Raw genomic sequence first — 27,842 nt, 5'->3', positions numbered from 1 at the left:
CATTTTTTATGGGATAATTGAATTGCATTCTCACAGAACTTTACCAATGGAAAATTGCGTTCACCTATTTCCATCAGCCCTCAAATGAACGCCTAGCATATTTCCAGATGACCGCAAATCAGTCGCGTGTTAAGCCATCCGTCAGTGACCAGCCATCTTGCTTTAAATATTAGGAGCTTTGCGCCACCACATTCTGAAGCGAATAGCCCAAAGTGTAATGATCGTCCACCACAGAACGTTGCATCGAATCATCACCTCATCCCCTGACTTTAGCTCGAACTGTAAATAGCGGACAACGGACTGAGACCAATCAGCCCACCTTGCCAGTGGAACTGCACGAATCATCAGTGCAACCGCCAGACGGTTACTTTTCGCATCTGGAGTTAGGTTTCAGATAGCTTAGTAATGTTCCGAAGTCTATCGTCCTACGACGAATGGCCGTTCGACCGCAGACTGATTCAAAACGCGGGATAGATACGGACGGGTCGGTGGCGGGCATCATAATCTCTGCAAAGCTCCGGCGCCCTCCGTCCGGGTGGTGTGGATTTTTTCGCGTATTGGCAGACGATGATGGGCCATACTACGTCAGGCTACTTTTCTGCAGGCTGATTGATCTAATAATTGTTAATTCAATGGACGTGATCTGTCTGGTGGCTCATTCGGCCATCCCCCTCATTCGGCCGGAAGCGTTCATGCCGAGCAGTGCAACTCTCCGGTATCCAATAGTGATTTTAGAGTTTTAGCCACCACAACCGGTGTTTTTTACCTACGTATTTTAGAAGCATTGTATATTTTAACAAAGGGCTGTAGGGCCTAGTTTAAATGCCGCCCAGTCTAAAAGGCCCAGTTTAAATGCCGCTATCAGTTTCTATCCTCTTCAAATGGTATATAAATAGATAGATAATTCTGTTCATGTTTATTTAATTTATATTTGTTTCTCTTTTCGATTTAGGTTCTAATGTCCTCAATTTTAGGCGAATGTGAATTTTAGGTTGCTAGTTGTTTATACTTGTGTTCTAGATTTTGAACTGGCAATTGAGTTGGACTCTTAAACGTTTTCTCTTTTAAGAAATAGTGAACTTTTTGGCTATTTTCTTTGCTTTTAAATTCCTGACAAACTTGCGATTAAAGCAACCAAGTAATCTTTATACTGACATGTTTACAAGCACTGCAGTGGTTCCCAACCTAACTTGCGAATACCTCTGAAGTTGTACAAATTGTACACGAGGGCGATTTTCTAAGTGAAGTGATACCTGTTCATGCCGGCTCACTGTGATATTTCAGCGGCACGTTTAATTAATTGCTAATTAGTGGATTATTCAAGTAAAATAAAACAGCGCGAGGACCTAGTGGTACACGAACACATCGGAGAAGTTCAAACGGGAGGCAGCCGTACAAAAAAATTTCATACGATTGGTGCGTGTCATACAAGTTTTTTGTATCTACAAATTAAGTGAATGATTCACTCGTACATATATAGTTGAAAAAGGGGGGAGGACTAAGCAGGAAATCGATCAACTTGAGACATGCCATCAGATGTCAGGGAGCTATTGTGTTTTTGTGTTAATTCGACTAATACAATAAATTACAAAGTTATTAGAATGTTGTCCAGATCAGAAATCGAGGAAATGATGTTTTGTATAGACCCTTTATCTAGGGGGAAGTGAAGTAAGGTAGTTGAAGCCGGGCTGTTGTTTGCAGTGTGGCACCATAGCAAGGCCTGAGTGTGAAAACGACCGTTGGAATTTTGGTATTTACATGAAAACCGCCGCCGTAAAGGGACCTCTTGTTCTCAATTAAGACTTGTAAAAGGAGCATGAAATTCTAGTATCTTGGTCGAGTAGCGACCGGAGCAGACTCTGTGACGGTCATGGCTTGGCCCTCTCCTCTAAATTCTAACTCAACCTCGATTTCCTCCCTGCAGCTTGCAATAATGTTCGTTAAACACTTGCTAATCTCCATACCTCACCGCTTTTACAGGAAAGTTCGTTTTACACTTTCAAATCTCCGCTCCTGTCCGCTTTTTCAACAATGTTCGTTTTTCACTTGCAACCTCCAAATTTTTTCACTCTATTCATTGTTTGCATCAATATACTGCGCCTAGCACATCAAGTAGATAATTCGTAACATTTAGAGCCCAATCGTAGGGGACGATAGTAAACGGTTAATTGTCATATTGACAGGATACCGGTTAGGATACCTGTAAGTAGGACTCGTTTGCAGTATTCGGATGATTGATCGTACGTAAGGTTATAGTTACGAGTCCCCCGCTTTTGGCCGATGTAATTTTCAAAGTGTTTTGTGCCGGATAATCTTAAGTTGATTGCTGTTTCGCTATATACTGTCTCTTGTACTAGAGAAATGTTTCCGCTGTATCGCCTAAACTGTCTAGGATATCCGCGTCGCTTCTATCAATAAATGTTGATGAAATTTACCTGTGTTTCATAGTGTTATTGTGTTATATCACTTGCGTGTTATTTCCATCTGAAAGTCACAGATGGCAATAAAATTAACAATAAATGTGGGTAAACAGATATAAAGAACAAATATAGAAAAGAACTTAACAACAGGCTCTATACAATTTCCATGAACTACATTTGACTGAATACATAGGATTTTTAATAATTGAGGTTAACGAGGTCAAGAATAGCTTCACACCACGCCATTCAACTGTCGGACTGATTTGCATATAAAACGATAAATTTATTTAAAAAAAAGCAGTATGTTTAACAGCGGCTTTATATCAGCTCAAACTCTCGCATGTAATCCTGACACCTATAAACGATTCCGATAAGGAATGAAGGGAGAATTATCCATGACAGTATTTAACGTAAACTTAGTTGCAGACGAAGAAAACCTTATATGAATAAAATATTTTAATTTGCAATGAAAACTGAAATCACTTCTTAATTTATTACAGTGGCCTAAAAAACGTAACTTGAATTACAGCATGGCACTGTACGATAGATTTATGTCCAAGAAATAGCTGAGTAAGCCACAGAAAATCACACAACAAGCAACGAATATTGCAAAAGCGATATGTATGGGTCCAAGTTTTGTCGCTCGTGGGAAGTTTTGATGAAGGAGGATGGCGAATTGGAGTCAACGGTCAATACTTCCGTATTCAATAAGTTTTGGACGCTTTTCGAAAAGCTCTGATATTTCTTGCAGTGTTTTCCCTTTTGTTTCTTTGACGAACAACGCAATCAGTATTGCTGCGGCAGTGTTGAGAGCAGCCAGCGCTAAAAATAAGCCGTAGGATTCAAGCGAGTCCTGAAAATGAGTGCGCATGTGATGGACCACGTTATGATAGTGAATATATCAAACATATGAAAATAGCTTATGATCTGGCAGTGAATATAGTCTGACTGAAATAAGTTTGCCTTGATATTAGCTTTTAAAATTATAACCTGCTAGAGGAAAATCTTGTACCCGGAGATAAACTAAACAAATTACATATTTTGCGTTTTGATTAAGTCCTTTCTGGATATGTAAGTGACATCGTCAATTAAATATTCGCTACACTAAATTATTAACAAATAATATCAATAATTAAAATTAATTCCTTTGAAATGTCACCTCTTTTTGGCTGAACAAAATGACCATCAACAGGTGCATGGTATTTGTAGTGAGCATCGTTATCGCACCGGCTCGTTCCTTGAACCATGGCGGTAACATTTCCCCTGGAAAAATATCAGTTATTCTAAGGGTTGAAACCTACTACTGAAATAAGGAAGTTATAATAGTGGGATTTTAAAAATATTCCGACCATTTCACTTGTAATACACACGGTATGTGTATCAAAGTTTTTTATAGCAGCTAAAAAATGGGTCACTACGGGAAAAAATCGTCACGACTAATTAGTCCAATCAGATGACAATGAAAAGTTATCATTCACTTAGCAAAAATGTCAAAGTCCCAAAAATATTTTTCTGCAGCTTTAAATATTTGATTAGTTGAAGATATGCAAATTAATTGACTTAGAAGTGATTTTTCACTAGCCGGAAAATAATGTAACCAACAATTTTCATTCAGTGAGCTCACCTAAGAGAACACCAGTCACGCAGCCGTAGCCGATGTTGTAGGCCACGCCGTAGACCGTGAGGCAGAGTAGCGGTAGCCAGGATACGATCTTCACAGCCTGCTCGCCAGCCTTCTCCAAGATGTACAAGTAGAGCGCCAAGCTTCCTGTGCAGGAATAAATATTATTTTCAACATTATAAGCTTGACTATCAGGATGGAAATAGCATCTCTCCATCCTGATACTATCAGGATGATGCACATCCAGATGTGCATCGCTCCAGTTAATTGCAAGTTGAATACTAACTACCAATAATCAGTTAATTTTCAGTGCTGGTTATCTGCACTGGAAAATTCAATTTAAAGCTTTTTGAAATGACTCTTAGGTTGATATCATATATTATGATAAATTTTAACTAATCATCTTAGCTAACTGCGAATTAATAGGAGTAGATAGCAAAAGGGGTGTACCGTCACAATTTGCATAAACAGCTTAACAGGTTACCGATCATTTATCCCGAATCTTACCCATCAAAATTAACCAATTACTCCCGAATTAAACTTGATCATTTACTCAATCTTGACCATCAAAAATTTGAAAACTGTCTTACGACCATTTAGTCACAATCTCGACCGTCAGTATCATGAGTTAACGACCATTTACCCTGACCGAGCACTCTTTAACCGAAAACTCGGGGCTTAACCTAGAGCGGTTGCCTGAAAAATACTTTTGTGGGATATATAAAGATTTAAATTTTTTAAATACTTTCCAGAACCGCGGTGCTCATATTTATTGATCAACACAACACTATAAGGTGCTTTATACTTTTCACTACACAGTTATTGAAACTCTGCAAAGGGCATATCACAAGCAATGTATCATTATGTATATTCTTCATATCGATGAACCCGAATAAAATTAATAAATTTGAATTCGTTCAAATGGTTTTTCTTGGTAGTATGTGATAGTTTCGGGATAAGTAAATTGAACTACAGTTATAATGTCTTCCATGGGTATAAAAACTATCAGCAAGATTTTGATTCTTTTCCGTAGCAATATCATCAAAAATGAACAAATTCTTCTTCCTTGGATCTATATCACTGGGATCAGGTACAGAAGCAGTATTCTCAAAATATTCTTTTAGGTAGGTTTTCAGGATATTAATCAATATTACCATTGCAGTCAGAAAATAAATAAATGATTTCAGATTTCTTATACCCCTTATCGAAATCGTTCTTCAACAACTTATATTCAGGCTTGAGTTGACTTGATATACAGGAAAAGATTGTTGAAATCAATAAAGTTCTCCAACAGCAACTTCAGTAGCAATGACGTTTTTCCACATTTCGATTTTCCAATTATGAGACAACTCAAACTTGGAGAAGGAAATACAAGACAGGTAAAAACTATGCTCTGAGATTCCATTTTCTTGAGGGGAGCTTCTGGGTGGAGAAAAAACTTTTTTGTTTACAGACGGATCGTTTTGAAACATGGTACAAATATGTAAAACAGAATTCGAAGACTTTTTTGTTCGTGAAAATTTTTCGAAAAAAATTAGAGAAAACGTGAAATTCTTAGAAAACGGCCCAAAAGGGGTACCGTAGGAGGATTTTAAAGCTATAGGATTTTAAAGCTATAACATCGAGACGCATATCATTCGATGCGTAAGGACCATATCTATCGATTCGTCGTAGATTTTTTTCGAATTTCGAATATTTGTGGATGTGGGAGCATTTTTCCCAAAATTTTCGAGAAATTTTCGCTTTTTTCCAATTTCCGCCCCTTTTTTCAAAATATTTTCAAAACTATAACGAAATTCGAAAAAAGCTACGACGAATCGATAGATATTTTAATTACAAATCGAATGGTATATCTCCCATTGCTGTAGCTTCAAAACTCTAGGAGGAGATAGGTTTGCCGTGACAAAAATTTAACTTTTCAGGACAGCGCGACAAAGTCCCGCTCGCATAGGAATAGCCACTCAATGTAGCAAGGCTACGAAACTAAGCGTTACTGGAGCTTGATTCCTGTCAAGGATGGTGGGAGCCACTGCTAGCACACCACCCCGTAGGACACCAATCGGGCTACTGAAGCTCAGCTCTAGCAGGCAGTCTATTTATAGTGCTCGGCGGCTAATTTCCCCTATCTAATTTGTTAAAGAACTCCCCCACCTCCCTCCATTTCATGATCTGCCCTGAACGCATAAATCAACGTACAGAGATGGTTTTGGTACCGTTGGATAGCTTAGAATGTAAGCTTTAAGATGAGACTAAAAACCGGAAAAGCCAAAATTTCGATTTTGGACCCAGACGCTCCCCTAAACAAAAGTCATTCAATAGTTAACATCACGATCATTTAATAATGTCGTTTATAAAGTTCATGAGTGAGTGCCTGCAATTCATTAAAGACTCCTGTGTTTCCAGCATTCAGAGAGCCAAATAATAAGTGATATCTTGCTGCAATCTCATTAACGTTAGAAGGTGTAACTATTATTCCTGATCCTGAAACATCTAAATCAGTATCCGGTCTTGATTCCGGAGTTTGATCCCTAGACGATGCGGGACTTGCAGCTCTAACAATTCTAGCAACTTCATGACGGACCTTTTCCTTCTGTGTTGCTTCATGAAGTGGTTTGATGAATTTGCTGTATTTATCCCCTTTGTTTGCTTTTATTGTCCCATCCGGCTTGGCATGAGGCTTAGTCTCTCTCAAAATTCCAAGGTAATTTGCAGCATCTTTTTCCTCATAGTTTTTTGGCTTTAGCTTTGTTAGCAGCTCCCATAACCCAACAGTTCCCTCATAAATTTTATTACCAATCCCTAAATCATTACCTTGGATGCTGGCAATTATATCGCCTAGAATTAAATTTTTCCATCAAATTTTATGCCATAAGCGTTGTCATATTCAGATCCAGGCTTGAAGGCTAGATTTAAAAAATGTTTTAGCTATTGAACCAACTAGTCCTTTTGAGTCGGGTCCTTTTGAGTCTGGAGGGTCTAATGCCAATCTCTCAGCAGGTTTGATTGTTAATGATTCCCTGGGAGAATCTTTCAGAGCTAACCTTGTCTGCTTAGTTTCTACCACCATTTTGGTAAGAGGTTCGATTAGAGGCTTATATCCTTTTTTAGCATCATTGTATAAATCTTGTTCCATAAATTTTTATTGTGTGAATTGTTTTTTCAACTCTCGCTTTAATTTTATCAAGTCCTGTTTTGTTTTTACATCAATTATCGCTATTTTATTAATTAAAATATCTCAATTAACTAGGACTCAATGTCAGTTTATTTTGAACTCAATGTGTGTTCATTTTGAACTTAATGTGTGTTTAACTTAATGTCAACTTGATGTAAGTTCAGCTACTGGGAGCCACGATGGGTCATCATTTCCCTTCCATTTAACTAACAATTTCCCTTTACTATTTCAAAATGTTATCAATTTCAAAAATATCGCTGCTATATTTTGATAATTCTTCTCCATATAAACTCCCTATTACTTCCTCCCCATTCATATCTTTCAACTTATAACTTACAGGTTTCGTTTCTAATAGTTTAGAGATGATAAATAACTCACGTGTGAAATTAGGGAGATATCCTTTATTAAAATCCTTACGTTTTCTACTAATTCTGACACGATCTCCAATCTCTAATTTAGGCCTTCTTACAACAGTCATAATCTTTTTTGCATAGACTATTTTACTGATCTGCTCCATTGAAGCTTCACGAGGAGTCATTTTTATTGATCAATGATAAATATTAATATAATTATCAACTAAATCTGGTAAAATATCTACCCACTTTTTTGTCTTGGCATACGTGAAATATTTCCACATTTTTGTCTTGAGATTTCGATTAAATCTATCAACTTGAGCTTTAGTTTCATTTTCAGAGGCAAACCATTGAATTTTAAACTTTTTGAATAACTCATGTGTTGGCTTGTTAATGAATTCTAGACCCTTGTCTGTTTGAATTTTTCAGGGAATTCGTTCATTGAAAAGCTTTTGGAAAGAGGTTTTAATTTCTTCACCAGTTTTTAAAACGTTTTTCTTAGCTTAGCTTCGCGTTTGTTTGTTTGCTGCTAAAATTGACAACAAAAATTAGCCCACTTCTGATTGCTCTAGAGATCTGAAATTCGGCATGCAGGCTATTTTCGCCTAACAATTTCAGATACAATCATTAAAACTTGCAATTAGAGACCTAAATTAGCTTAATCGAGTAAAGTATATATATATAGTATATACATAGTATGACGTGCGGGCGCTGACGTTATAGACGAGCAGGCGCTGACGCTGCGTATCATCGATACGTACGTCTAGTCATGCTTTTTAGTCCGTGCAGCAACGGACTAAAAAGGAGAAAATAAAATACTTAAAAATACTTTTTTAAAAAACACGTTTTTCTTGTAGACTAAGAAGTAGAAAATAAATTTTGGCTCGCCCCAAAAAACGTGTGTCGGGCAGATTTATGATTAAAGCGAAAAGCACACAACACACGAATTTTGGAAATTTGATGTTGAACGTACAGCCCGACCCGCGTTTTTTGGGGCGAGCCAAAATTTATTTTCTACTTTTTAGTCTACAAGAAAAACGTGTTTTTTTAAAAAGTATTTTTAAGTATTTTATTCTATGTATAGGAACTGCCCATGCATGTGTGCTAAAGATGTCAATCACGGTTAGCATGTAGTTTTTACCTTTATTTGTATACTTCTGCATGTCAACTAAATCTGCCTGCCATTGATCATCAATCTTTGTTACTTTAACTCTTCTTGTGGTGAAATTATATTTTACTGGTTTATGTAGAGTGTAGGGGTCCTGTGACTCCAATCAATTTGTGACTTGCTTTCGAGATGAACCACTTCTATGAATAAGTTCATTTGTCCCCACGTAGCCGGTTTTAGGATCGTAATATAATTGATTTAAAAATTTTCCACTCACTTCTGTGAGTGGACTTTTACGTTTTTTGGTACTCCAAGACCTACGTAACTTTTTCCAGCCATTATAGCATTAGCTAACTTAGCATCAGTTTTAACATATTCAGGCTCATTTGAATCTATTGCAATTTCAGCCGCTTTCTTTACTAGGATATCATCGGACTTGTTTCTGTCTTCAGTTATTGAATGCGCACTGTAGAATATATCATGCTTTCTACAAGCTCTATCCAACGAATTAACTCCCTAATAACCTTCACTCAGTCTTTTTTCCACCTTAGTGCCAGAGCCACAGAAGGAGTAGGTATGCTTATAATTGAAAGAACCGTTGGGAACTTGCTCAGATTGAATGTTGAAGGGTAATTTTGAATGCATTTCTGGTAGTGGAAATTTCCTCGACATCGTGTTAAAAATGCCGCTCCCAGTTTTTTTCATTACGAAGAAATTATTTCAGCTGGTTTAAATATTAACTAGAATAGAATAGAAGAAATAGAATAGAATAGAATAGAAAAGAATAGAATAGAATAGAATAGAAGTGTCGGCATTGAATAAATAGGCCCATGGCCTGTTGCTGATTCTTGAACTTTTCGTAACTTGAGTCACAAGGGATCCGGCCTTTGGAATCCGATCTTCCCATAACTGACGATTGATTGGGATAGCTGTTGGACTTATTGCCTGGTCCGTAATTTGCTAGTCATTTTAATACTGAACATATGCTCCTGCATAGCTTCATCTAGTCTGTTTTTGCTATCAGGGAGGCTGTTCCACATGTCGGTGACTCGAAGCGAGAAGAAATGTTGCCGCATGGATGTGTTCCAACGCAGTTTTTTTGATATTATCAGTTGGGAGTAGCTCAGGATAGTTTATTAATGTTCTTTTATTGTAGACTATAATTTTTATTAGATTATTTTATAAAGACTACTATCATCTTGCATTACAGTGTTTTAATGCCAGTGTATTAATACCGTCTGCTATTATATGTCTTTTATCATCATCACCATTCAGAGCAATTTTATTGATCTCTTTCGTATACAATTCAGGATTATCACTTTGGATATTATACATTGTTTTATATATAGTCTCATTATTCAATGCTCTCTTATATTCTTCCATAGTTGTATTCCTTTCAATAACATTTCTCTTTATACATTTAGCTCTCTTAGCTACAGAACACTTTGTTCGATAACAATACAGCTTTGCTCGAAGACCTACAAATTCTTCTATGGGATTGCTGCTAGTTTCATCTTTCATGTTACCGACTACTTTTTTGTTCTGATTGTAATATAGGAAATGGTCTTTAGGATAATTCGATGTACCAAATAAGTCGTGATTATCCGTCATATCTTCATATAAGTCATTGGTTTGGATTTTGCAACAAAGTGAATCAGTATCACTGAACAATAGCTTTGCTCTAACACCATAATTTTCTCTAATGAAGTTGTAATGAAAGTCATACATCAATGTCTTGCTTATATCTAGTATGCTCATTCCTACATAAATAGGTTTATCAAACTTAAGCTTTTGTTTTTGCATATGCCAGGTTTCCCGAGAATATTTTGAATCCTTTGAAATTAGGTTTATTAACGAATCTTCTCAATTCTTGTTTAGTCTTAACCAAATTAACTTCGATTCGGTTTCTGATATTCTCCATCGTTTTTTTACCGAATACTGAATTATTTATTAACTTGAAGAAATCTTTATTGAAATCAGATGTCGCTTGTCGCCGCTTTTTCGTGTTCAGATCTATGTACGGCTTCATCCATGGACTTTCATCGAATTCTAATATTCTATGGATTTTCTCCAGTTTCAATTCAAGTTTCTCATACTGCTTCAAATTACTGTTATGGATTACATATTTTTCATGCTTAACAAGATGAGGTACTAACTTATGAACATCCGCTATTTTAATATTTTCTGGAGCTGGAGGTAAATCTTTATGATTGTCATGTAAGTCTTCTGGATAACTGAAGTCAACTTCGAAAATGTAGCCTTTATTATCTTTGAATGGTTCATTTTCTTTCAACCATCTAAAGTTTACTGATGGTAGGCTTTGTGGCATTGCCCAACCATATAAATTATTTGCGTCCATGTATGATATATAATTACTCTATTTTTGAGGATCATAACTTTCAGGGATATATTTATTATTTGCTTTAGCATATTTTGAAGAAATCATTGAAACACCACCTCTAATGCCTTTCTCAATGAATAGTATCATATCAGGATCGTTCAGCAAGTCTAATTCTATCTCAGTAACTTTTAATAGAGCATCAAAGAATAGACCAGGAGCTGTGAAATAATGGGCTGGGTCTAGTATGTATGTTTTCAAACAGGTATTTCCAAAGTTCTCAAACACCTCACTTAATAACAAGGTATCAACTTTGAGATAGAGATTATGATAGTCTTTAAATTGCATTTGAATACATCCCAAACCTCTTTAGCATGTCCATATTCTTTATCAGATATATGCTTATCATTTAATTTGCTATAGAATTCACCCCCTATGTAAACTAATTGAATTAATTTTATCATAGGTATCCATATAATCGTATGGATATATACCTTTGTTTTGTATCAATTTAAACTGCTCATTATTAGGGAAATGACTTTTCAACTCCACATGCTCTGATAAATTTTTTTATATTACATCCAACGATGAGGACATGAATCTGAAAGTGTCTAAGAATCTTAAGTCTCTTGTTATGTCTCGCTCTCTCCCAGTTTTCTTATCTATATACGTTCCGACTTTGATGGTCTGTGTGAAACTTATGTATTTTTGATCCGTTTCTGGTATAGCATTTATTTTACCAGACACTTTACCTAGTTCTTTAATAAACAGATGTGAATCATAATTGGATAAGTTATGCATAAACACTGGAATAAAATTAGATTTTTTAATTTTAAAATTGCATTTTAGATGCGCTGGACCTCTATAGTCTCCCATTAGGTGGTTGTTGTCTCCAACCTTATAGTTTTCTTTAGTAAACTCTTCATGAGTTTAGAAAACTAGAAAACTGTAGCTTTCTGTGTTCATGATATTTTTCATTCGGCAGGAGCGGCTCACTTTCTGTGTGCCTACAGCCAGCGAAGCGGACGCTATACTTATACTCTCCACCATTGATATGCTGCTGCTTTATAATCACGTACAGGGGAGTTTGAGGTCAAAGATTTCACTCGAGCATTTTTCCCAGGAGCTCACAGGATAGAATCTCATGAAAATTGGCACACACCCGTACATATTTTAATTGGCATATTTTGTGTACCAAACCTTCTTGTCGGATTTCCGAAATTTCCACTCCCTCCACCCCATAGTCCCTCGAAAAAGAGGAAATTTGGTAAAAAAATGACCTAAAACGAGGTTTCGGAAACGATCACAGCTCGAAAAGTTGCAAACTCAGATCAATGCGCTTGATTTCAAAAGAAAGGTTAAAGATTGGAGTGTGTTTGGGATTTCAAACGATTTTTTGTCAGGTCAAAACTTCATCTCCAAATTGGGGGTCAAAATTCACCCTGAAAAATTTTTTCAGCCATTTTTCGGTGGCTTTTCAACTCTCACGGCCAAACCGTAAGGATTTTTGAAATTCTGACGACATATTCTCTAAGCGTCTCGACGAGATACACTATATGGTTATAACATATTGCCGAAAAAATGAAAACTCACAACGTTGTGAGCCAAACCTTGATCAAATTTTTACCAACTTTTTCACTTTTTCTTCACAACTCCACGGAAAAATTTTGTAGATTTTTTCATCAACTTTGATAATAAAGCCTTTAATTAAAAAATTAAAGTCTTTGCCTTTAATTTGGACCCTGTTTCATGATCCTAGCTTTAATAGAACTCGAGATATGATTTTTCAAGGAGGACAAGAATTGACAAAATTTTCATCGAGATCGCGTAACTTCGAGAGCTTGCCTGAACGTGTTCAACGTCTTTACTCTTAAGATTATTGTGCGAGCTGCGCATATTTTGGAAGCTTTCTGAAAGTTAATATCAACAGAGCATAAAATTGCGCTAATTGCTGTGTATATCACTTAGTTTCAAAAAATTATTTCTTCAAGAAACTTGATTAAAAAAGACCAAAAATTGGATTTTTTTTCACTTTTTGAGCAATTATTTAGGTAACTTATTTTCACCTTAAAGAGATCATTCTTACATGGTTACCTGCTTCAGTTCTTTAGAATTAATAATGCGAAAGAAAAAATTTCTAAAGTTCTGTAGAAAACGGTTTTCGTGAAACATTAATATTGCTCCGTGCCATGTATTTGTCCTGCGTGCCCGAACTGCGAATTTTAGCTTTTTAAAGGTCTTTTAACTCGGTAACGACCAGGATTGAAGTAAATTTACGCGAATAACAATGAAAAGTAAACAAAAATTACCTTTTATTGGCCCCGAGTGTTGAGCTTGGGGCCCTGGCGTTCCCTCGATATCACCCGTCAAACAAGACCTCAACTAGAATTTCGCTCAAGCCGTTATTACGACGTACGATGACCACCGGCGTGTAGGAGTAGGCAGCGCTCGTAAATGCGACTACTAAGTTGAGAAACTGGTAGCTTGAGTAGTTTTGAAGCTGTGTTTTTTGCAACGGTCGACTACGTATCTAACCTTTTTGCACTGTTTACTTTGATAGAGGCCACAATCATGCACGGTATCAAAATAGTACAGGTAGAAAATTAAAAACGTCGTAAAATATACGTCATTGGCTGAGGTTAGGTTCAAGTCAGGAACGAGTTCCTATGGCGAACATGAGAAAGGGTGGTTAGGTTAGGTTTGATTAAGTTAGGTAAGGCAAAGTTAGTCTAGGCAACGTTAGGTTAGGCTAGAATTGGTTAGGTTAGGTTAAGTTAGGTTAGGTTGGGTTGGGTTAGGTAAGGTTAGGTAGGGTAAAATTAAGTTAGGTCAGGTTTGGTTAGTATATTTCAGGCTGTGTTTACTTCGGTTAGGTTAGGTTGGGTTTTTTGGCTAGGTAAAACTAATGTATGATTGTTTTAAGCACTAATGATACACACAGGAAAAGGCCACAACTGGGGGATTGCTGTGCGCAGTAGGAAATGCGTGGAAAGAAGAAGAAGAGAGAAAAAGAAAAAATAAATAAAAAAGTATAGCGGCTGATCTGGTTTGATAATCTTGGATATTGATTTAATAATTCATATATACGTTTTGTTTCTGCTTCTAGATATTCTACGAATTTTTCCGATGCATCTTCGCCATTACATAACTCCAACTTTGAGTACCTATCATCCTCGCATTTAGTATAGCAACAGAAACTATTAGGCTCATGCTTTTGAATATTCAGAGTATAATTCGACTTGGGGTCTGGTTGACATGAATCAATACCCACCAAAGTCGATTCAAAATCAGCGTAAATCACAATTGGATGCTTGATAGTCTTTTGAAAGGCTTTGTATTTTAGTTTCTCATCACAAAAAACATATTTGACGGGTGTGTGAACAGAGCAATCATCTCTATGTTTTTCAAGTAGGTCCTCGCGTATGAATGCATGCAGGCAGTATGGACAGACATATTTTGTTTTATGACTCGCCTTATTAATAAATAGACTTAAAGACTTTATCAAGATATAATGACATCCATTCTCATTTGTGAATACCAATAATGAAACCACATCATTATTTTTGGTTTTTGTTATTCGAAGTGGGCATAGCTCCAAACAATAATTCAAGCCATATGCATTTATAGATATATTATTATTATTTTCAAATTTATCGATGTGGTTAATTTTTATAGGGAAATTGATGTCTACGAAATCCAACTCTTCAGCTTTCTTCTTTAATATTTTCGTTATTCTGTTACAATTTTTTCATCTTTGCAGAAATGGTGCGTGACCGTTCACTTAAAGCACATGTTATCTTGGTTTTTAATGCTTATTAACATATATTTTGGATTTCTCAGTTTTTCAGGTAAATCAATTAAGCTATAACCTCTTAAAGTTTATATTCAACGATTTTTATTGTGAAGTTTAACAACTTAACATCCAGAAGAGTTATTCGTAAATTCATCGATTCTATGTATCAGATTATCTTCAAGTCCTTTAATTGTATTTAAATTTATTTGAATCCTTCTAAGTTATATAAACCTGTATGAATTTACCGAAGCGGTATTATAGGTTTTCTCGCTGCCTAATTTGAATTTATAAAACTCTACTTACAAATTCAGCTGGAATTTAATAGTATCGAATTTTGACTGCCTAATTACTTGGATAACTTCAGATATTATATTCTTGAGAAATAACTTCGGATCGATCGTTCTTATATCGTGATAAATATGTTCTGCGCATTCATCATGAACAGCCTTCTTAATATCACCTCGCATGCATTCAAATTTATTTTTAAAATAAACATTTGAGCCTTCATGTACTCCAATAGCATCCACTTCTAAATTTCAAAGATTACAATGAAAGAAAGAATTGCTAATATGCTATCATTTAAATGTTTTCTATACTCATTTGTTTGCTTTTTAAGTTTTGAACTTCGCTATTGCAAATTACACATTCTATCTTTGAATTAAAGTATTCATTTGATATGATCGAATTTTTAATTGCTTTCCGATGCCTCTGAGTTTCAATATGTTTCTTTAAGTTTTAAACTACTGTGTTATAAACTTTACAATGGTTCTCGCTGACAATACTTGCATTCATTTTACTTAAAAAATTAATCCAAAGGGTTTTAGTATTCAATGTGTGTTTTTTTCACATGACTTACATTCGATGATTTATCAACTCCCATTTTCCTTAAAAAAATTATCCAAAGGGTTTTGGTACTTAAGGTGTGATTTTCGCATGACTTGCATTAGATGATTTATCAACTCTCATTTTATATAGAAAAAATAAAAACACATTGAACAATTTCTGTTATTGTAATACATTTATTTGCTCATATGATATTATGATTGAATTATTATAATGATTCAGTGAAGTAATTCAAGCTCCGACTTTGCGGAAGTTAACTGCGCTTTCAGACTATTATGCATTCAACTTTCTATGGAAAGTATCTTTCATTCTAGGCGCGGTGTGCGCATAGTAGTCGTCAATTGGCGACTACTATGCGCTGGCAGCGTAGTCGTCAATTGGCACACGCCATACCCTCGATTTCCATGAGTTGCTCGCGGTGCGCGCCTCGGTAATCACCGCCCCACAGCGCCTCCCACGTATACGACCCGTGGATCTTCCTATGTCACCGCCCACCGACGTACGACCTGCAAAAACCTCATGATATTTGTGGGATCGAACCCTGGCGTAGCGACTACCAAGACGCGTCGCTAGCCACTCTGCCATCGAGAACGCTAGATGTAAAATTTTACTTATGAATTCCCGAAATTCGTTGGTTTATGAATTTTTGATATTACTCACGATCTCTTGAAAGTAAACGCTCCATACGAAGACTTCCTTTAATGGAATGAATTTTTTCATCTTGAAAGAGATGGCTTTTAAAGTTACTTAATTTTATTTAGACAGATCTAATTCAATCTGTTTTCTGATGATGTCTTTGAGTGAATTAGACGGTGATGCTAATTTTTGTTTCAAACATGTATTTCATATCTTGTCTTTGAGTGAATTAGTAGGCGATGCTAATTTTTGTTTCAAACATGTATTTCATATCCATTGTGTTAAAAGATTTTTCCCACTTGCATGAAACTCATTTAACTGAGTGGGCGTGATCGAGCTAGTAAGATCACCTAAACATGACTGTCACTTTGTTTTCGGGATAAATGAAGCATGGTAATGAATCAGTGAGTTTACTGAAATGAATTTCCACAGTCGATGCTGCTGCATTCGTCATCAAGAATGCAACAGCAGGTGAAGTGGCGGTGCAGCAGTCAGCAATGCATTGCTGATTGGATTGGAGGTCCCGTTAGTGGTTGTCATTGACGTGCTCCTCACCTCACTTGCTTACATAACACTGTTGACGGTCTCACTCCCATTGTTCGGCTAAATCAGGATGATTTTTGAAGATGTTAGTTATCTGCTTTTGCTTCCTGAATAGTTGATGCAAAGATATTGATACGTCCATGAGTTTCCGATATTTGTAGCCTAGCTTTCCTAGCCATCGGAGGCGATTGCCGTGTGAGATACTTATATCAAACTGCTCGGATAAAATAGTTTTTAGGGATGTTTTGGTCCTTCCACATATTTGTTCATTCAGATGTTTTTCACAGAATCGATCCAAAAAATGCCCAAACACAATTTTAGATCTCAAGAAACTATTTTTTCTGATTTTACTGTACTCTGCTTTGGATAAAAATTTGAGTAGTTCACCATAATCATTACACATACTATCAGGTTGATCAGGAGGTGGTATTTTATTCTCAATCTTGTTCTTCATTAACCATGCGTTCGTTTCTTCCGGCGTTTCTATACCCCTTCTCTTCACTCTTTTCCCTACCTTGAAAGGATTTTTCGTGTACGGTTTAAGCGGTTTGGCAATTGCAATTGCATTTTTGATGATCCAATCTCGAATTTCTTCATATTTTTCTTTATTCGATAGAGCTTCATCAATCAAACACTCAATGAGCTTCACTTCCTCCTTAGCTTTTTTCAGCGTATTAATTTGTTGCCTTAATAGCGTGCTCATTGTGTGCTTATTTGCTCTGTAGATACTTCCGTACGAGATCAATAAGTAGGGACCACCTTCTAAAATATCCTCACTCGACGGGAAATTAGCGCTTAATGTATTACAGATCAGCTGGTTTTCGAGGACGGATTTGTTCTAGAGCACTCTCGATATTTGTGATATAACTTCCTTTGCCAGACCGGCTCTGGATATGGAGCGAGTTTTTGTGGAGGCTAATTTGAGAGCGCTTTTAGCTACTGGTGAGTACCATGTTAACGATGGAGTAAATTTAAATTAGATACTAAATAGACAGACATTGAATAGATTGAATGAATAGATTTGAATAGTTAGTTTGAATAGTTAATAGTTTGAATAGATTTCATGTGGAGGGATCAGCTCAAGTCAGATCAGCCCATTTACAAATTTCCTCGCACAGGATTTTCCTCGCTGTACGTTAAGTCCTGTGTTATTAGTAAAGAATAGTTTCCAAACTTTACTGAGTTTTCGGTTAAAGAGTGCTCGGTCAAGGTAAATGGTCGTTTACTCATTATACTGATGGTCGAGATTGTGACTAAATGGTGGTAAGAGAGTGCTCAAATTTTTCATGGTCAAGATTGGGTAAATGATAAAGTTTTATTCGAGAGTAATTCTTTAATTTTGATGGGTAAGATTCGGGGTAAATGATCGGCAACCTGTTAAGCTGTTTATGCAAATTGTGATGATACACCCCTTTTGCTATTTGCTAATAGGCAAATCTAAAATCATGGCTTCCTGAAGATTACCTTCACTGGAATTTACCTTCACCCCATTTCAAATTTGGATGGAATCAAGCAGTTTAAACTAGACATCAATTGCAATACATTGTATGTTCGGTACTACATTGCATGGTCGGTCAGATGTATCAGATACCTAACCCTACTTATTATCAATGTCAGCCATTATACACTGTCACTCTAAAATCTATTCATTAATAGGCGGGTTTTTCCATGCTATGTTCTTAATAAACATAAAAAATCAAAAGATTAGAGAAGAACGTGTTGTTTAAATAGAAAAAAATTGAGTTCAACATAGCACTGGGTAAAAGAAAGCAAATTTATCATTCGACATGTTCAAATTTAATAATTATCGAAAAATCAAGAAAATGTGGGAGAAAATGGCCAGCACCTCTCACCTAGACATATGCTAACGCCAGACGCAGAAGCGATCAGCAGCGGCTTCCTCCCGACTGAGTCGATTATAAAATTAACGATGAAGCAGGAGACGGTGGAGAACACGATGAATAACGTCGCGCTAAGCTGGTCTGGCAACGCTCCTCTGGCCGCCTGCAGCATAACCGTTAATAGTTCCACAGTCACGCTACATGCTTGCCAGTGATAATGATAATTATCAGTGTTCCAGTGATAATTCGACAAAAAGTCACAAGATTGGTTGGACTCATTTCACACGCGCTCGAACACGTAGTTCCATCATCAAATTTTCCCTGAAATTTATACACTTTGCCAACGCAGACCAACTCGTAAATTCACATCTCTAGATGAAGTTTCAATCGTTAAATAATGTTCAGTATTCTCAAAAAGCAAGTTTGTCCAAGAAATTTTCATTTTATGTCAGAAGACATTTGGGAATAATCGTTCTAGGTTAAAAAAGGTGTTGACAAGAAATTATCACTCAACACTCACGATGGAATAGCTGCAGCGCTCTAACCTTAAGAATAAGGCTGCTGTGGGACTCGATGCCATTTACACCTGAAGACGCTCGTGCGAGGTAGGCCAACCCGACAATGAGCAGAGGCTTGTACACAGTTGCCTGTGTGATGAGTGACCACGACCATTCTTGTGTAGCGTTCGAGTGGACTAACTGCTGCAGCTTCCCAAACTCTTCTTCTATGTTAACATTGCGGCCTTGAAAGGAGAAGCGGCGGCAAATTTCGAGTAATATATTCGTGTGGGAAGATTATTTGCAGGCTTGGCAGCTCACAAGAAAGAAAAAATCCCTATTTTTGCGATTCATTTAGTTATTGTACAATATTGCTTCGCAATCTACGAAGCGCTGCTTTTACCTGGTTGGTTTTATCTTACATGGGATTTTTTGTAGCGCTGTATTAGCCTGGTCGGTTTTATCTCAAATTTAAATTTGTGTAGCGCTGCATTTGCCTGGTCGGGTTTATCTAAATGGGAATTTCTGTAGCGCCAAATTTACTGATCGGTGTTACTTACCTCTGAATGTTTGAAGCGCTGCTTTTGCCTGGTTGGTTCTATTTCTGAGTAAAAGGAAAGTCGGGGACTCGGGAAAGTAGGAAAGCAGCAGCGTGCACGCAACAGGAGGTCCCAGGCACGTCAAAGCGAGTTGCTGCCACGGCAGGCACATTCCCAGGACGTACGAGTACACCACTCCCAGCGCATATGATATTTGGAAGCTTGATCCTGCGTTGATTGACAAATATGAGGTAATGATACGAAAGCTTAAAAAATTATAGAAATTATGTTTTAATTAAAGAAAACATGCTTATATCTGTGTTTTATGTCAAGTTAATCTGATCTGACGTATTACCCTGCGGTTTATTCAAAATAAAATGTGCGTATATGACTTAGCAATGAATATCTGACTTTGATATAATGCAAATGTAACTCGACGTGTCTTGTTTACAAGTGTCCAGTTTATTCATGGAACCGAGGAAAATATTGTTTTATCTGCATATGAATTAAAAATAGTGAGCTGCAATTGAAATGCATTTTCTGGACGGAATTTTATGATGCCGGTGTAACATGTGTAACATAGCCGTAAAACTGCTCGAAAAAATTTATTGGGTGTTTCCCGTTGTTGTTATCTTTCAGCATTCATTTAAAATATGAACTCCTGTCGAAATTGTTTAATAAAACCTGAAAACAGAATACAATCGATTTAATATTACGAAACTTTTACTACTTTACTTGAGAATAAAAGTTGAATTCTTAAATTTGCAATTAGCCTACATATATAGACTGAATAAGTTATGGCTTTGCTAGAAAAGTTAAAAACAGGTATCATAGGCAGGGACCAACTGTGTCTTATTTTGATGAGATATGAGCATGGAGCAAGCTTCAGCATTCATAAAAGTTGAAATTAATCATTAATACTATATTCTGCAGGTTAGACGAAACAGCACCTGGGGCCTTCAAATCATTTTGATGATGCCTGGAAACATGATGGCTTCAATATAGAATGCTCAATGTTGTTATATTTAAATCATTTGAAAAGACACATCGACTAAAACCATTTATGGTATGGTAAAATAATTTCAAGGCGTCTTTATGGCATTTCAATAATCTGTTCAGAACATTTACATGTTATAACCGTGTACACTATCAAATATATTCTGTTTGTTGTCATTATGAACAAAGCTATCAGTTTATATTGACAAAACTATCCCCATCAACCTAAGTTTCCTCGGATGTCCGGTGATGCGGTCTCGCCGATGTAGGTGTTGATGAAGACGTTGTACCAGCTCATGCATATCCCGGTTAATTAGGAGGCGCCCGACGAGCAGCGTAGCAAAGTTGTGACTGAATGCTGCGCATGGACAGTCCACCAGTGAGATTCACATAATTGTTTTAGAAAAGCTCCCGATCCATATTTCACACCGAAAAGTTTTTATTATTTCTGAAAATTATATTATTGTGCCCCACGAATTCCTTACTGTCGCCTACGAATTAGTAACTTGAATATTCATACAAATGTAGAGCATAACCTGAAGGAATTATATTTGTTGAAACATCCCTGTCAGAAGAATGATATGAAATGACAGTAGGATATATAGTGATCAGATCATCACAGTTTGCCTAAACTGCATAAATTACTGGTTACCGATCATTTACCCACAATCTTACCTCGAATCTTAGTCATCAAAATTTGACCACTGTCCCCAGATCGAAACCATACCAAGCGCTCCCAATATTTTTTAGTAACTGTCGCCAGTAAAGTTTTGAACACTATTCGTTATTCTTAATACATGGCTTGGCCTAGAGCGAGTGTCACGATGGAAAATACTTCTTTCGAATATATAATTGATTTAAATTTTGAAATACTTTCCAGAACCCGGAACTTTATTAATCAACACAAAGCTGCTATATATTACGTTTTACGTATCAGCGTCAAGTTTCAACCGTGGTCGAGAGCGGACGCTCGTGTTTTTGCGGTCCCAGATTTTTAAATTTTAACTTTTACTGTGCCGTTTTCGGAACTCTTTTTGCATTTTTTTTATGATCCGTGTCAGTGAATGACTGAATTTTCAGTGAAGTCAGTAAAAGAGAGTGCGAATAGAAAAAAAGCCTATAGTAAAAGTGTTTCCATCTGAAATAATACGATTTAGAGTCAGCGACGGTAGCCAAGCGAGGGCAACGAGCACTGCCCCGCCAGAGTAGAACAATAGAGCCCTTGTTTTATAGCCAAGCTCACCTCCTCTACCCTGAACACCTCTTCAGCCGTTGACTGAAAGCCACTTACTCTCAAGTCTGTAATCGAGTTTTTACAGCGCTTTGGAAACTTTACAATTTTTACTCAACTTGATTCAGTTTTAACTTGTGTTTTTCTCCAGTCTGTTAAACCGAATTCGAAGATTAAATTGCAAAATGAGCGAGGAGAAATTTGTAAATTTTGCAAGCTGGGATCGCTTAACGTCAATGACGCTACATGCAGTGGCCTGTGATCGTTGCGGGGATACCATCTGCAACAATTGTGCAAAGTTAAGCAAGATTGACTGTTCGGTTATTCGTAAAAAGAAGTCAGTACACTGGTACTGCCAGGACTGTCAACAACCTGCACTTTGCGCTGTAATAAAATGTATAAAAAAATTTTAAAGACCACGTTTTTCATGTGGACTAAAAAGTAGAAAATAATTTTTCGGCAGCTACTGATCTCTATTTGCTTTCATTCTCTTGGTCTTTTGGACGACACCAGGACACTAATGACCATAACGGACAGGACGGACTGCGAGAGGTTGCAAGAAGACCTCTCTGCATTATATGACTGGGCCGAAGTGAACAACATGCAGTTCAACGGGACCAAGTTTGAGGTTCTGAGATACAGAGGTAGCGGAAGATCTGGTATGGGGCACCGCTACCTTGTGCCTGAAAACTCGGAAATCGAAGAGAAACAACTTGTTCGTGATCTAGGAGTGTTGATGAATACTCAGTTCAATTTTGGTGATCACGTAACGGCAATAACCGCAAGAGGTTGGCGTCAGATGGGGTGGATCTAGCGGACGTTCAGAACAAGAGAAGCATGACCGATGATCACACTCTTTAGAGCCCTTGTAATACCAATTCTCGAATACTGCTGCCAGCTCTGGACCCCATTCACACTCGGCGCAGTGCGGCAACTGGAAGGTGTCCAGCGAACCTTCACTTCCAGTATCAGAGGGATGGAAGAGTTGAACTACTGGGAGAGGTTGAGGCGCCTGGGTCTGTACTCACTGCAGAGGAGACGGGAGAGGTATGTCATTCTGTACACATGGAAAATGATAACCGGAATGGTGCCAAACTTCGAGAGCGAGACCTTCAGGATTGAGACATATCACAATGAGAGAAGGGGGAGACTGTGCAAGATCCCCCATTACGTAACCGATCCGCAGAAAGATTTCAATGCCTGCGGGAAGGATCACTTTCCGTGGCAGGGCCGAGGCTGTTCAACGTCCTACCAAAGGATCTAAGAGTGGGGGAGTTCACCCTGGAGACCTTCAAGAGACAACTGGACGTTTTCCTGGGCACAATCCCAGATCGACCTCCCCTGCAACACTACCAGCGGCGAGAAGCAAGCAACAGCATCGTACATCAGGTGGCCCAAATTAGGGCGGATGAACGATAATCAGAGGCGGCGATCCGTCGTGGCCTGGGACTGCTATGTCCCAAACAAGTACCAAGATTACCAAGATCGTTCGATGCAGATTATTCGACTCAACAAATTATCGGATGCAGAAACTTCAAAGATCTTCACCGAATCGGCATAGAATGCTCCTCTTTAATCGGTGGTGCGCCCCGTGACCTTGCCCCCTACAGTCCCCATCCAAATTGGGTTTTGCCTTCGTCGATCGAGCAGGAATCGGCATCAGTATTCTTGATCGAACCACATCAATCTCCGTCGATCGATCAATACCTGATTGACTGGGAATCTGGGCAAGTTCTCAACGGCTCTTTCAATGAGACGCATACCTACTCCTTCTGTGATCCTGGAGTCTTTTATATATTACTCATAATAACTGAACTAATATAACCGCCTCATCCCAAGGAGATTTTTTATCTGATTACAGATTACTTACCATGCATTAATACCAGATATTAAACTTGAATCTAATATTATATTTACTATATGAATATAGCATTACTATTCATATTTGAAATTATTCGGAACGAGTTCGCAATTTCAGGTTCGCTATAAATTCAAAATTAAAAAAAAATGTCAATATGCACACAAAATGAACTGAGTTCACGGTTCCACACCTGCAAATTCGGAGCACTGCGCCACCACACGGCTGATCTCGACGATGGATTGACGGTGACTGAACGTCGCTCCATAAAGAGTTACTCATGGTTCTAAATAGTCTCGTGGGAGGCTACAAATGGCTCGTGCGAAAAGCGGCGATGGCTCTGGAACAACATACGAATGGAACTGATGATGTACACACTAACAGTGTATTGTATCAGCTTACCAGATTCAGGATTATACTGTAAGTAAGAATGATAAATTCCAAAGAAGCATATTCCATCGTGACACTTGCCTTCGGTTAAGTCCTGGGATATAAATAACGAATGGTGTAGGGATCTTGGCAGAATAATCGGGAATAACAAATGGTGTAGGGATCTTGACAGAATAATCGGGAGACCACTAAATAAGAAAAGATCAGAGTAACCGACGTGTCGAATTTAGAATTAAGAGAGCGTGATGACGATCCCGTAGCAGCGTTCAATTAAATTCTATGCGGAATCGCCTTTGACTTACGTGCAAGGATTTGTGTGTGTAAATCATCAACTGCAGAGGTACGGATAATGTTCTAGAGTCGTGTTTATATTCTACTGTTATCTGTTAATACGGTATATGCGTTTTCGTGTTTTCAAAAGTTTTTTGATTATTGTTTATTGATATGTAATGCTTCTTTTCATTTGATTTAGGCGTGAAATAATTTATTTAATTGAATTTATATTTGACTTCGTTCTTCGTAGGGAGTCACCGTAGGGCGTAGATCAAGCCGTTGGCTAAGCCTTGCCACTACTGTGCTCGAATTTACTTTCATCTAATATTCATATGTTTGTGCAACTCTGTCAGCATTAATTAATATAAATGTTTCTGAAAGCCAATTTTACTTGAACCTCGGCATGCAAGATCTTTAGAAATTGTATCTAAAAATTTACGTACGGTAGTGACTAAAAAATATTGGGAGCGTTCGATAAAGTTTCGATCGGGGAACAGTGGTCAAATTTTGATGGCTAATATTTGATGTAAGATTTTAGGTAAATGATCGGTAACCTGTGATTTAAGCCGTATATGCTAACTGTGATGAACCGCTCACTATCTATAATTCTAGTGTCCAAAAATTTAACTGAGTGGTACATGCTAATGTTCATCAATGAGACTTAACAAGTAATAATTACCAACTATGAGCCAACCAAGTGCGGTGGGCAGCAGAGTGAGCATGATGCTTCCTCGGCGCCCGACGTAGGTCAGCAAAGGCCACGAGATCACCGCACCAAGAATTGCCCCTACAAAGGGCATGGGGCACAGCCACTTGACTAGAATCGAGTTGGTAGCTCGTGCATTCCATTGCATGCTTTCGTCTTCCAAACTTCCATTTCGTCCAATTCTATAAGTCCCTAAACTTGAAGCGATGCCAGTGGATTTGCCCACTTCCAACTCGTCACTGTACAATAAATCTTCCACTTGATAAGAAAAGACAATAGCATCATTTAAAGTCGCTCCCCTTAGTTCGCTTTCAAAGGTTGAGGTCTCGTCGTATACATGAATTATTTGATAGATTGTGGGCGATGAAAATCCGAACGACGCCCCAGCAGCCAGCCCTCCGAGGCAAGCTGGTGCGTGTCAGGAAGAAAAAATTCACTATAAAGACGTTATTGTAAGAGCTTTAGTCTAAAAAAGCTCTCATAAAAGATTGCTCTACAAATTGCACTTCTAAGAATGATTGCGTTGCGGTGACCTAAAACATCATTTCAAGGTATAGAAGTTTTATCTATGGTTTTATGTCGTTATGATTAAGACCATAATAAAAGTACGTCCCAACGGCATTGGTGATTTTTTAGAAAAGTAAGTTTTTAGAATGCACCTGATAATGCTGAGGTTACATGGATTCACACAGCTACGCGAAAGGAAAGAACAAAGATCACAATTTATAATATATTGCGATTTTCTGAATAGACGCAGTATTATTGTGTTCAACCACTGAAGATCAAAAATTCACTGAAGAAAACGTCTTAGAATACTCGCCTGTGAGAGTTGCCAACCACTGCATGCGATGTCCATTCTTTTCGGCCATTTTGTAAGTCATGATACCTCATGCACTTATTGATATCTCCGTTTGAGAGCTAAAATGTAAAAAAATTTAAATCGCAATATTTAAAAGAAAAATTAAAGTAAACACTAGTTTTTTTTACTTTACATTTAGTTTTTTACTGAGCTGAGCTTCTCTTCTTATTAATCGCGTTTCCAAACTCCAGGGACGGTCACACGAGTGCGACTAAAACCAGATTTATAGATTCTTCATATGCAGTACCGGTCAGAACGTCGGATTAGTCTAAGTGGTTCATTTACTACACTAACTCTACTTCCACAATGATTATAAGTCTTTGTTAACGTAACTCCTTGATCTTTTTACAATGTTGTTTTTCACGCAACTCCTGCGTTTTTTCATGACACCTCATTTCATAACACTACGTAACAATGGGTAGATAATAGACTGGGGGGGGAATAAATAATAGAATGGGTAATAAAGAAACAAATGATTCAGGGTAGATGATAAATATCTGTTAACCGTTGACAGCCGCACATAAGAGGTAGTTAATAATCAAGTAAACAATCACTCACTTAACGTTCCACTAAGCTTCTTCCTAGTTGGGTGGCAAAGCCTCAACGTTCAAGGTCTTACACAAAAATTTTTAGAGTAGCTGCAAACTCTGTTGGTAATTCTCCTAAGGTAAAACCGTCCTGTCAGCACGACTTGATTGAACCTGCAGTGACTAGACGCATCAGTACTTCTCTTAATTTACAATAATTTTCACTTAGTACTCATTGAATTGTCCGACGGAGACGGAAACCTATAAAAATTCGCATCCGTAAAGACTGCGCTAAAAATTCATTAAAAACATTAGAGTTCCCACTATCAGATATAAATGCATTCTGATCTACTTTCAAATCAGAAATATCGTCGTATGTCTTATAAATAGATGAGCGAATAGGGCTCTTTGATTTTTTTCCAGTTTTGGAAACAACTTTTTCAACCTCATTCACTGCTGAACTACAGCTGCTAGTTTTAGTTGATTTCTCGCTCTTGTCTATAGGTTATTAAACCTGACAATATATGCACCACGAGAAGGGTCCTCACTGTCCCGACAGAGCCGGTGAAGCAACTTAGCCCTATGGAGAACATTCTGCACTGCTCAACTGATGCACTTTAATAAGCATCACGGAACTGATGCATATTAAACTATTCACAGATGTGCATAAGTTTGAACAGCTTTCGCTGGCTCAGTTTAGCACACTAATCAGATAAGTCCACCATCGAGTCCGGTTATTAACTCTGCAATTAGTTTGTACTTAAAAACCGAACACGAAAATAAATGAACTACACTACCGGACATTGTAAATAACACCACCCTCGTTAGATTAGGGTTAGAGCTAGGGTTAGGTGTGTAGAAAACCCTTCTTTACGATGCTTGACACATTTCTACTAAGGTTAGGTCCATCCAGGTTAAGTTCTTTTTACCTTTTTATCGTTACTATATATATATATATATATATGTCCATCGGTAACCTGATTTTCGATTTGCCAGTTCAAACTAAAAATATTGTTCGATATATTGAAAAAACTAATAAGAAAATTGCGAATAAAACAAATTCTCTGGTCTTCAATGAAACCTGCTTGAAAGAAGAAATTCTGCCAACCTATACTAATATATATATATATATATATATAGTAACAAAATATAATTTTCAAGATTATTTATTCTGTCAATTGATTCATGCGTTGTCTCCAACTTTACGCAAGTGTACAAAATTTCAGATCGATTGAAGAGATAGAAGTGTGTTAAATATTGATTATGAGATTTGAAGCAGACAAACAAACAACAAGAAG

At 37.3% G+C, this 27,842-nt stretch overlaps 1 protein-coding gene across 1 annotated transcript; it reads right to left on the bottom strand.

The window, feature by feature from the left end:
* Positions 1-2,893: 2,893 nt before the first annotated feature.
* LOC108679553 (facilitated trehalose transporter Tret1) lies at positions 2,894-25,520 on the bottom strand. Its single transcript, XM_018168197.2, has 8 exons — positions 25,132-25,520; positions 20,926-21,058; positions 19,726-19,932; positions 19,214-19,410; positions 18,681-18,831; positions 4,045-4,188; positions 3,580-3,683; positions 2,894-3,273 (listed from the first exon to the last, which is right to left on the bottom strand). The coding sequence occupies exons 2-8, from the start codon at positions 20,996-20,998 to the stop codon at positions 3,103-3,105; spliced, it is 1,047 nt and encodes a 348-aa protein (XP_018023686.1). The 5' UTR covers positions 20,999-21,058; positions 25,132-25,520; the 3' UTR covers positions 2,894-3,102.
* Positions 25,521-27,842: the final 2,322 nt, after the last annotated feature.

The sequence above is a fragment of the Hyalella azteca genome, unplaced genomic scaffold (assembly GCF_000764305.2).
Source record: "Hyalella azteca isolate HAZT.00-mixed unplaced genomic scaffold, Hazt_2.0.2 contig13926, whole genome shotgun sequence".
NCBI lineage: Eukaryota > Metazoa > Arthropoda > Malacostraca > Amphipoda > Hyalellidae > Hyalella > Hyalella azteca.
Note: the sequence above shows the minus strand (reverse complement) of the source record. Positions and strands in the feature narration are given on the sequence as shown.

Excerpts from the sequence above, each read along its gene's own strand:
- LOC108679553 (XM_018168197.2), bottom strand. The coding sequence starts at position 20,998 with ATGAGCTGGTACAACGTCTTCATCAACACCTACATCGGCGAGACCGCA. Across the intron at positions 3,684-4,044 it reads CGTGACTGGTGTTCTCTTAG|GGGAAATGTTACCGCCATGG; the intron begins GTGAGCTCACTG and ends ATATTTTTCCAG. Across the intron at positions 3,274-3,579 it reads TTTTGTTCAGCCAAAAAGAG|GACTCGCTTGAATCCTACGG; the intron begins GTGACATTTCAA and ends ACTCATTTTCAG.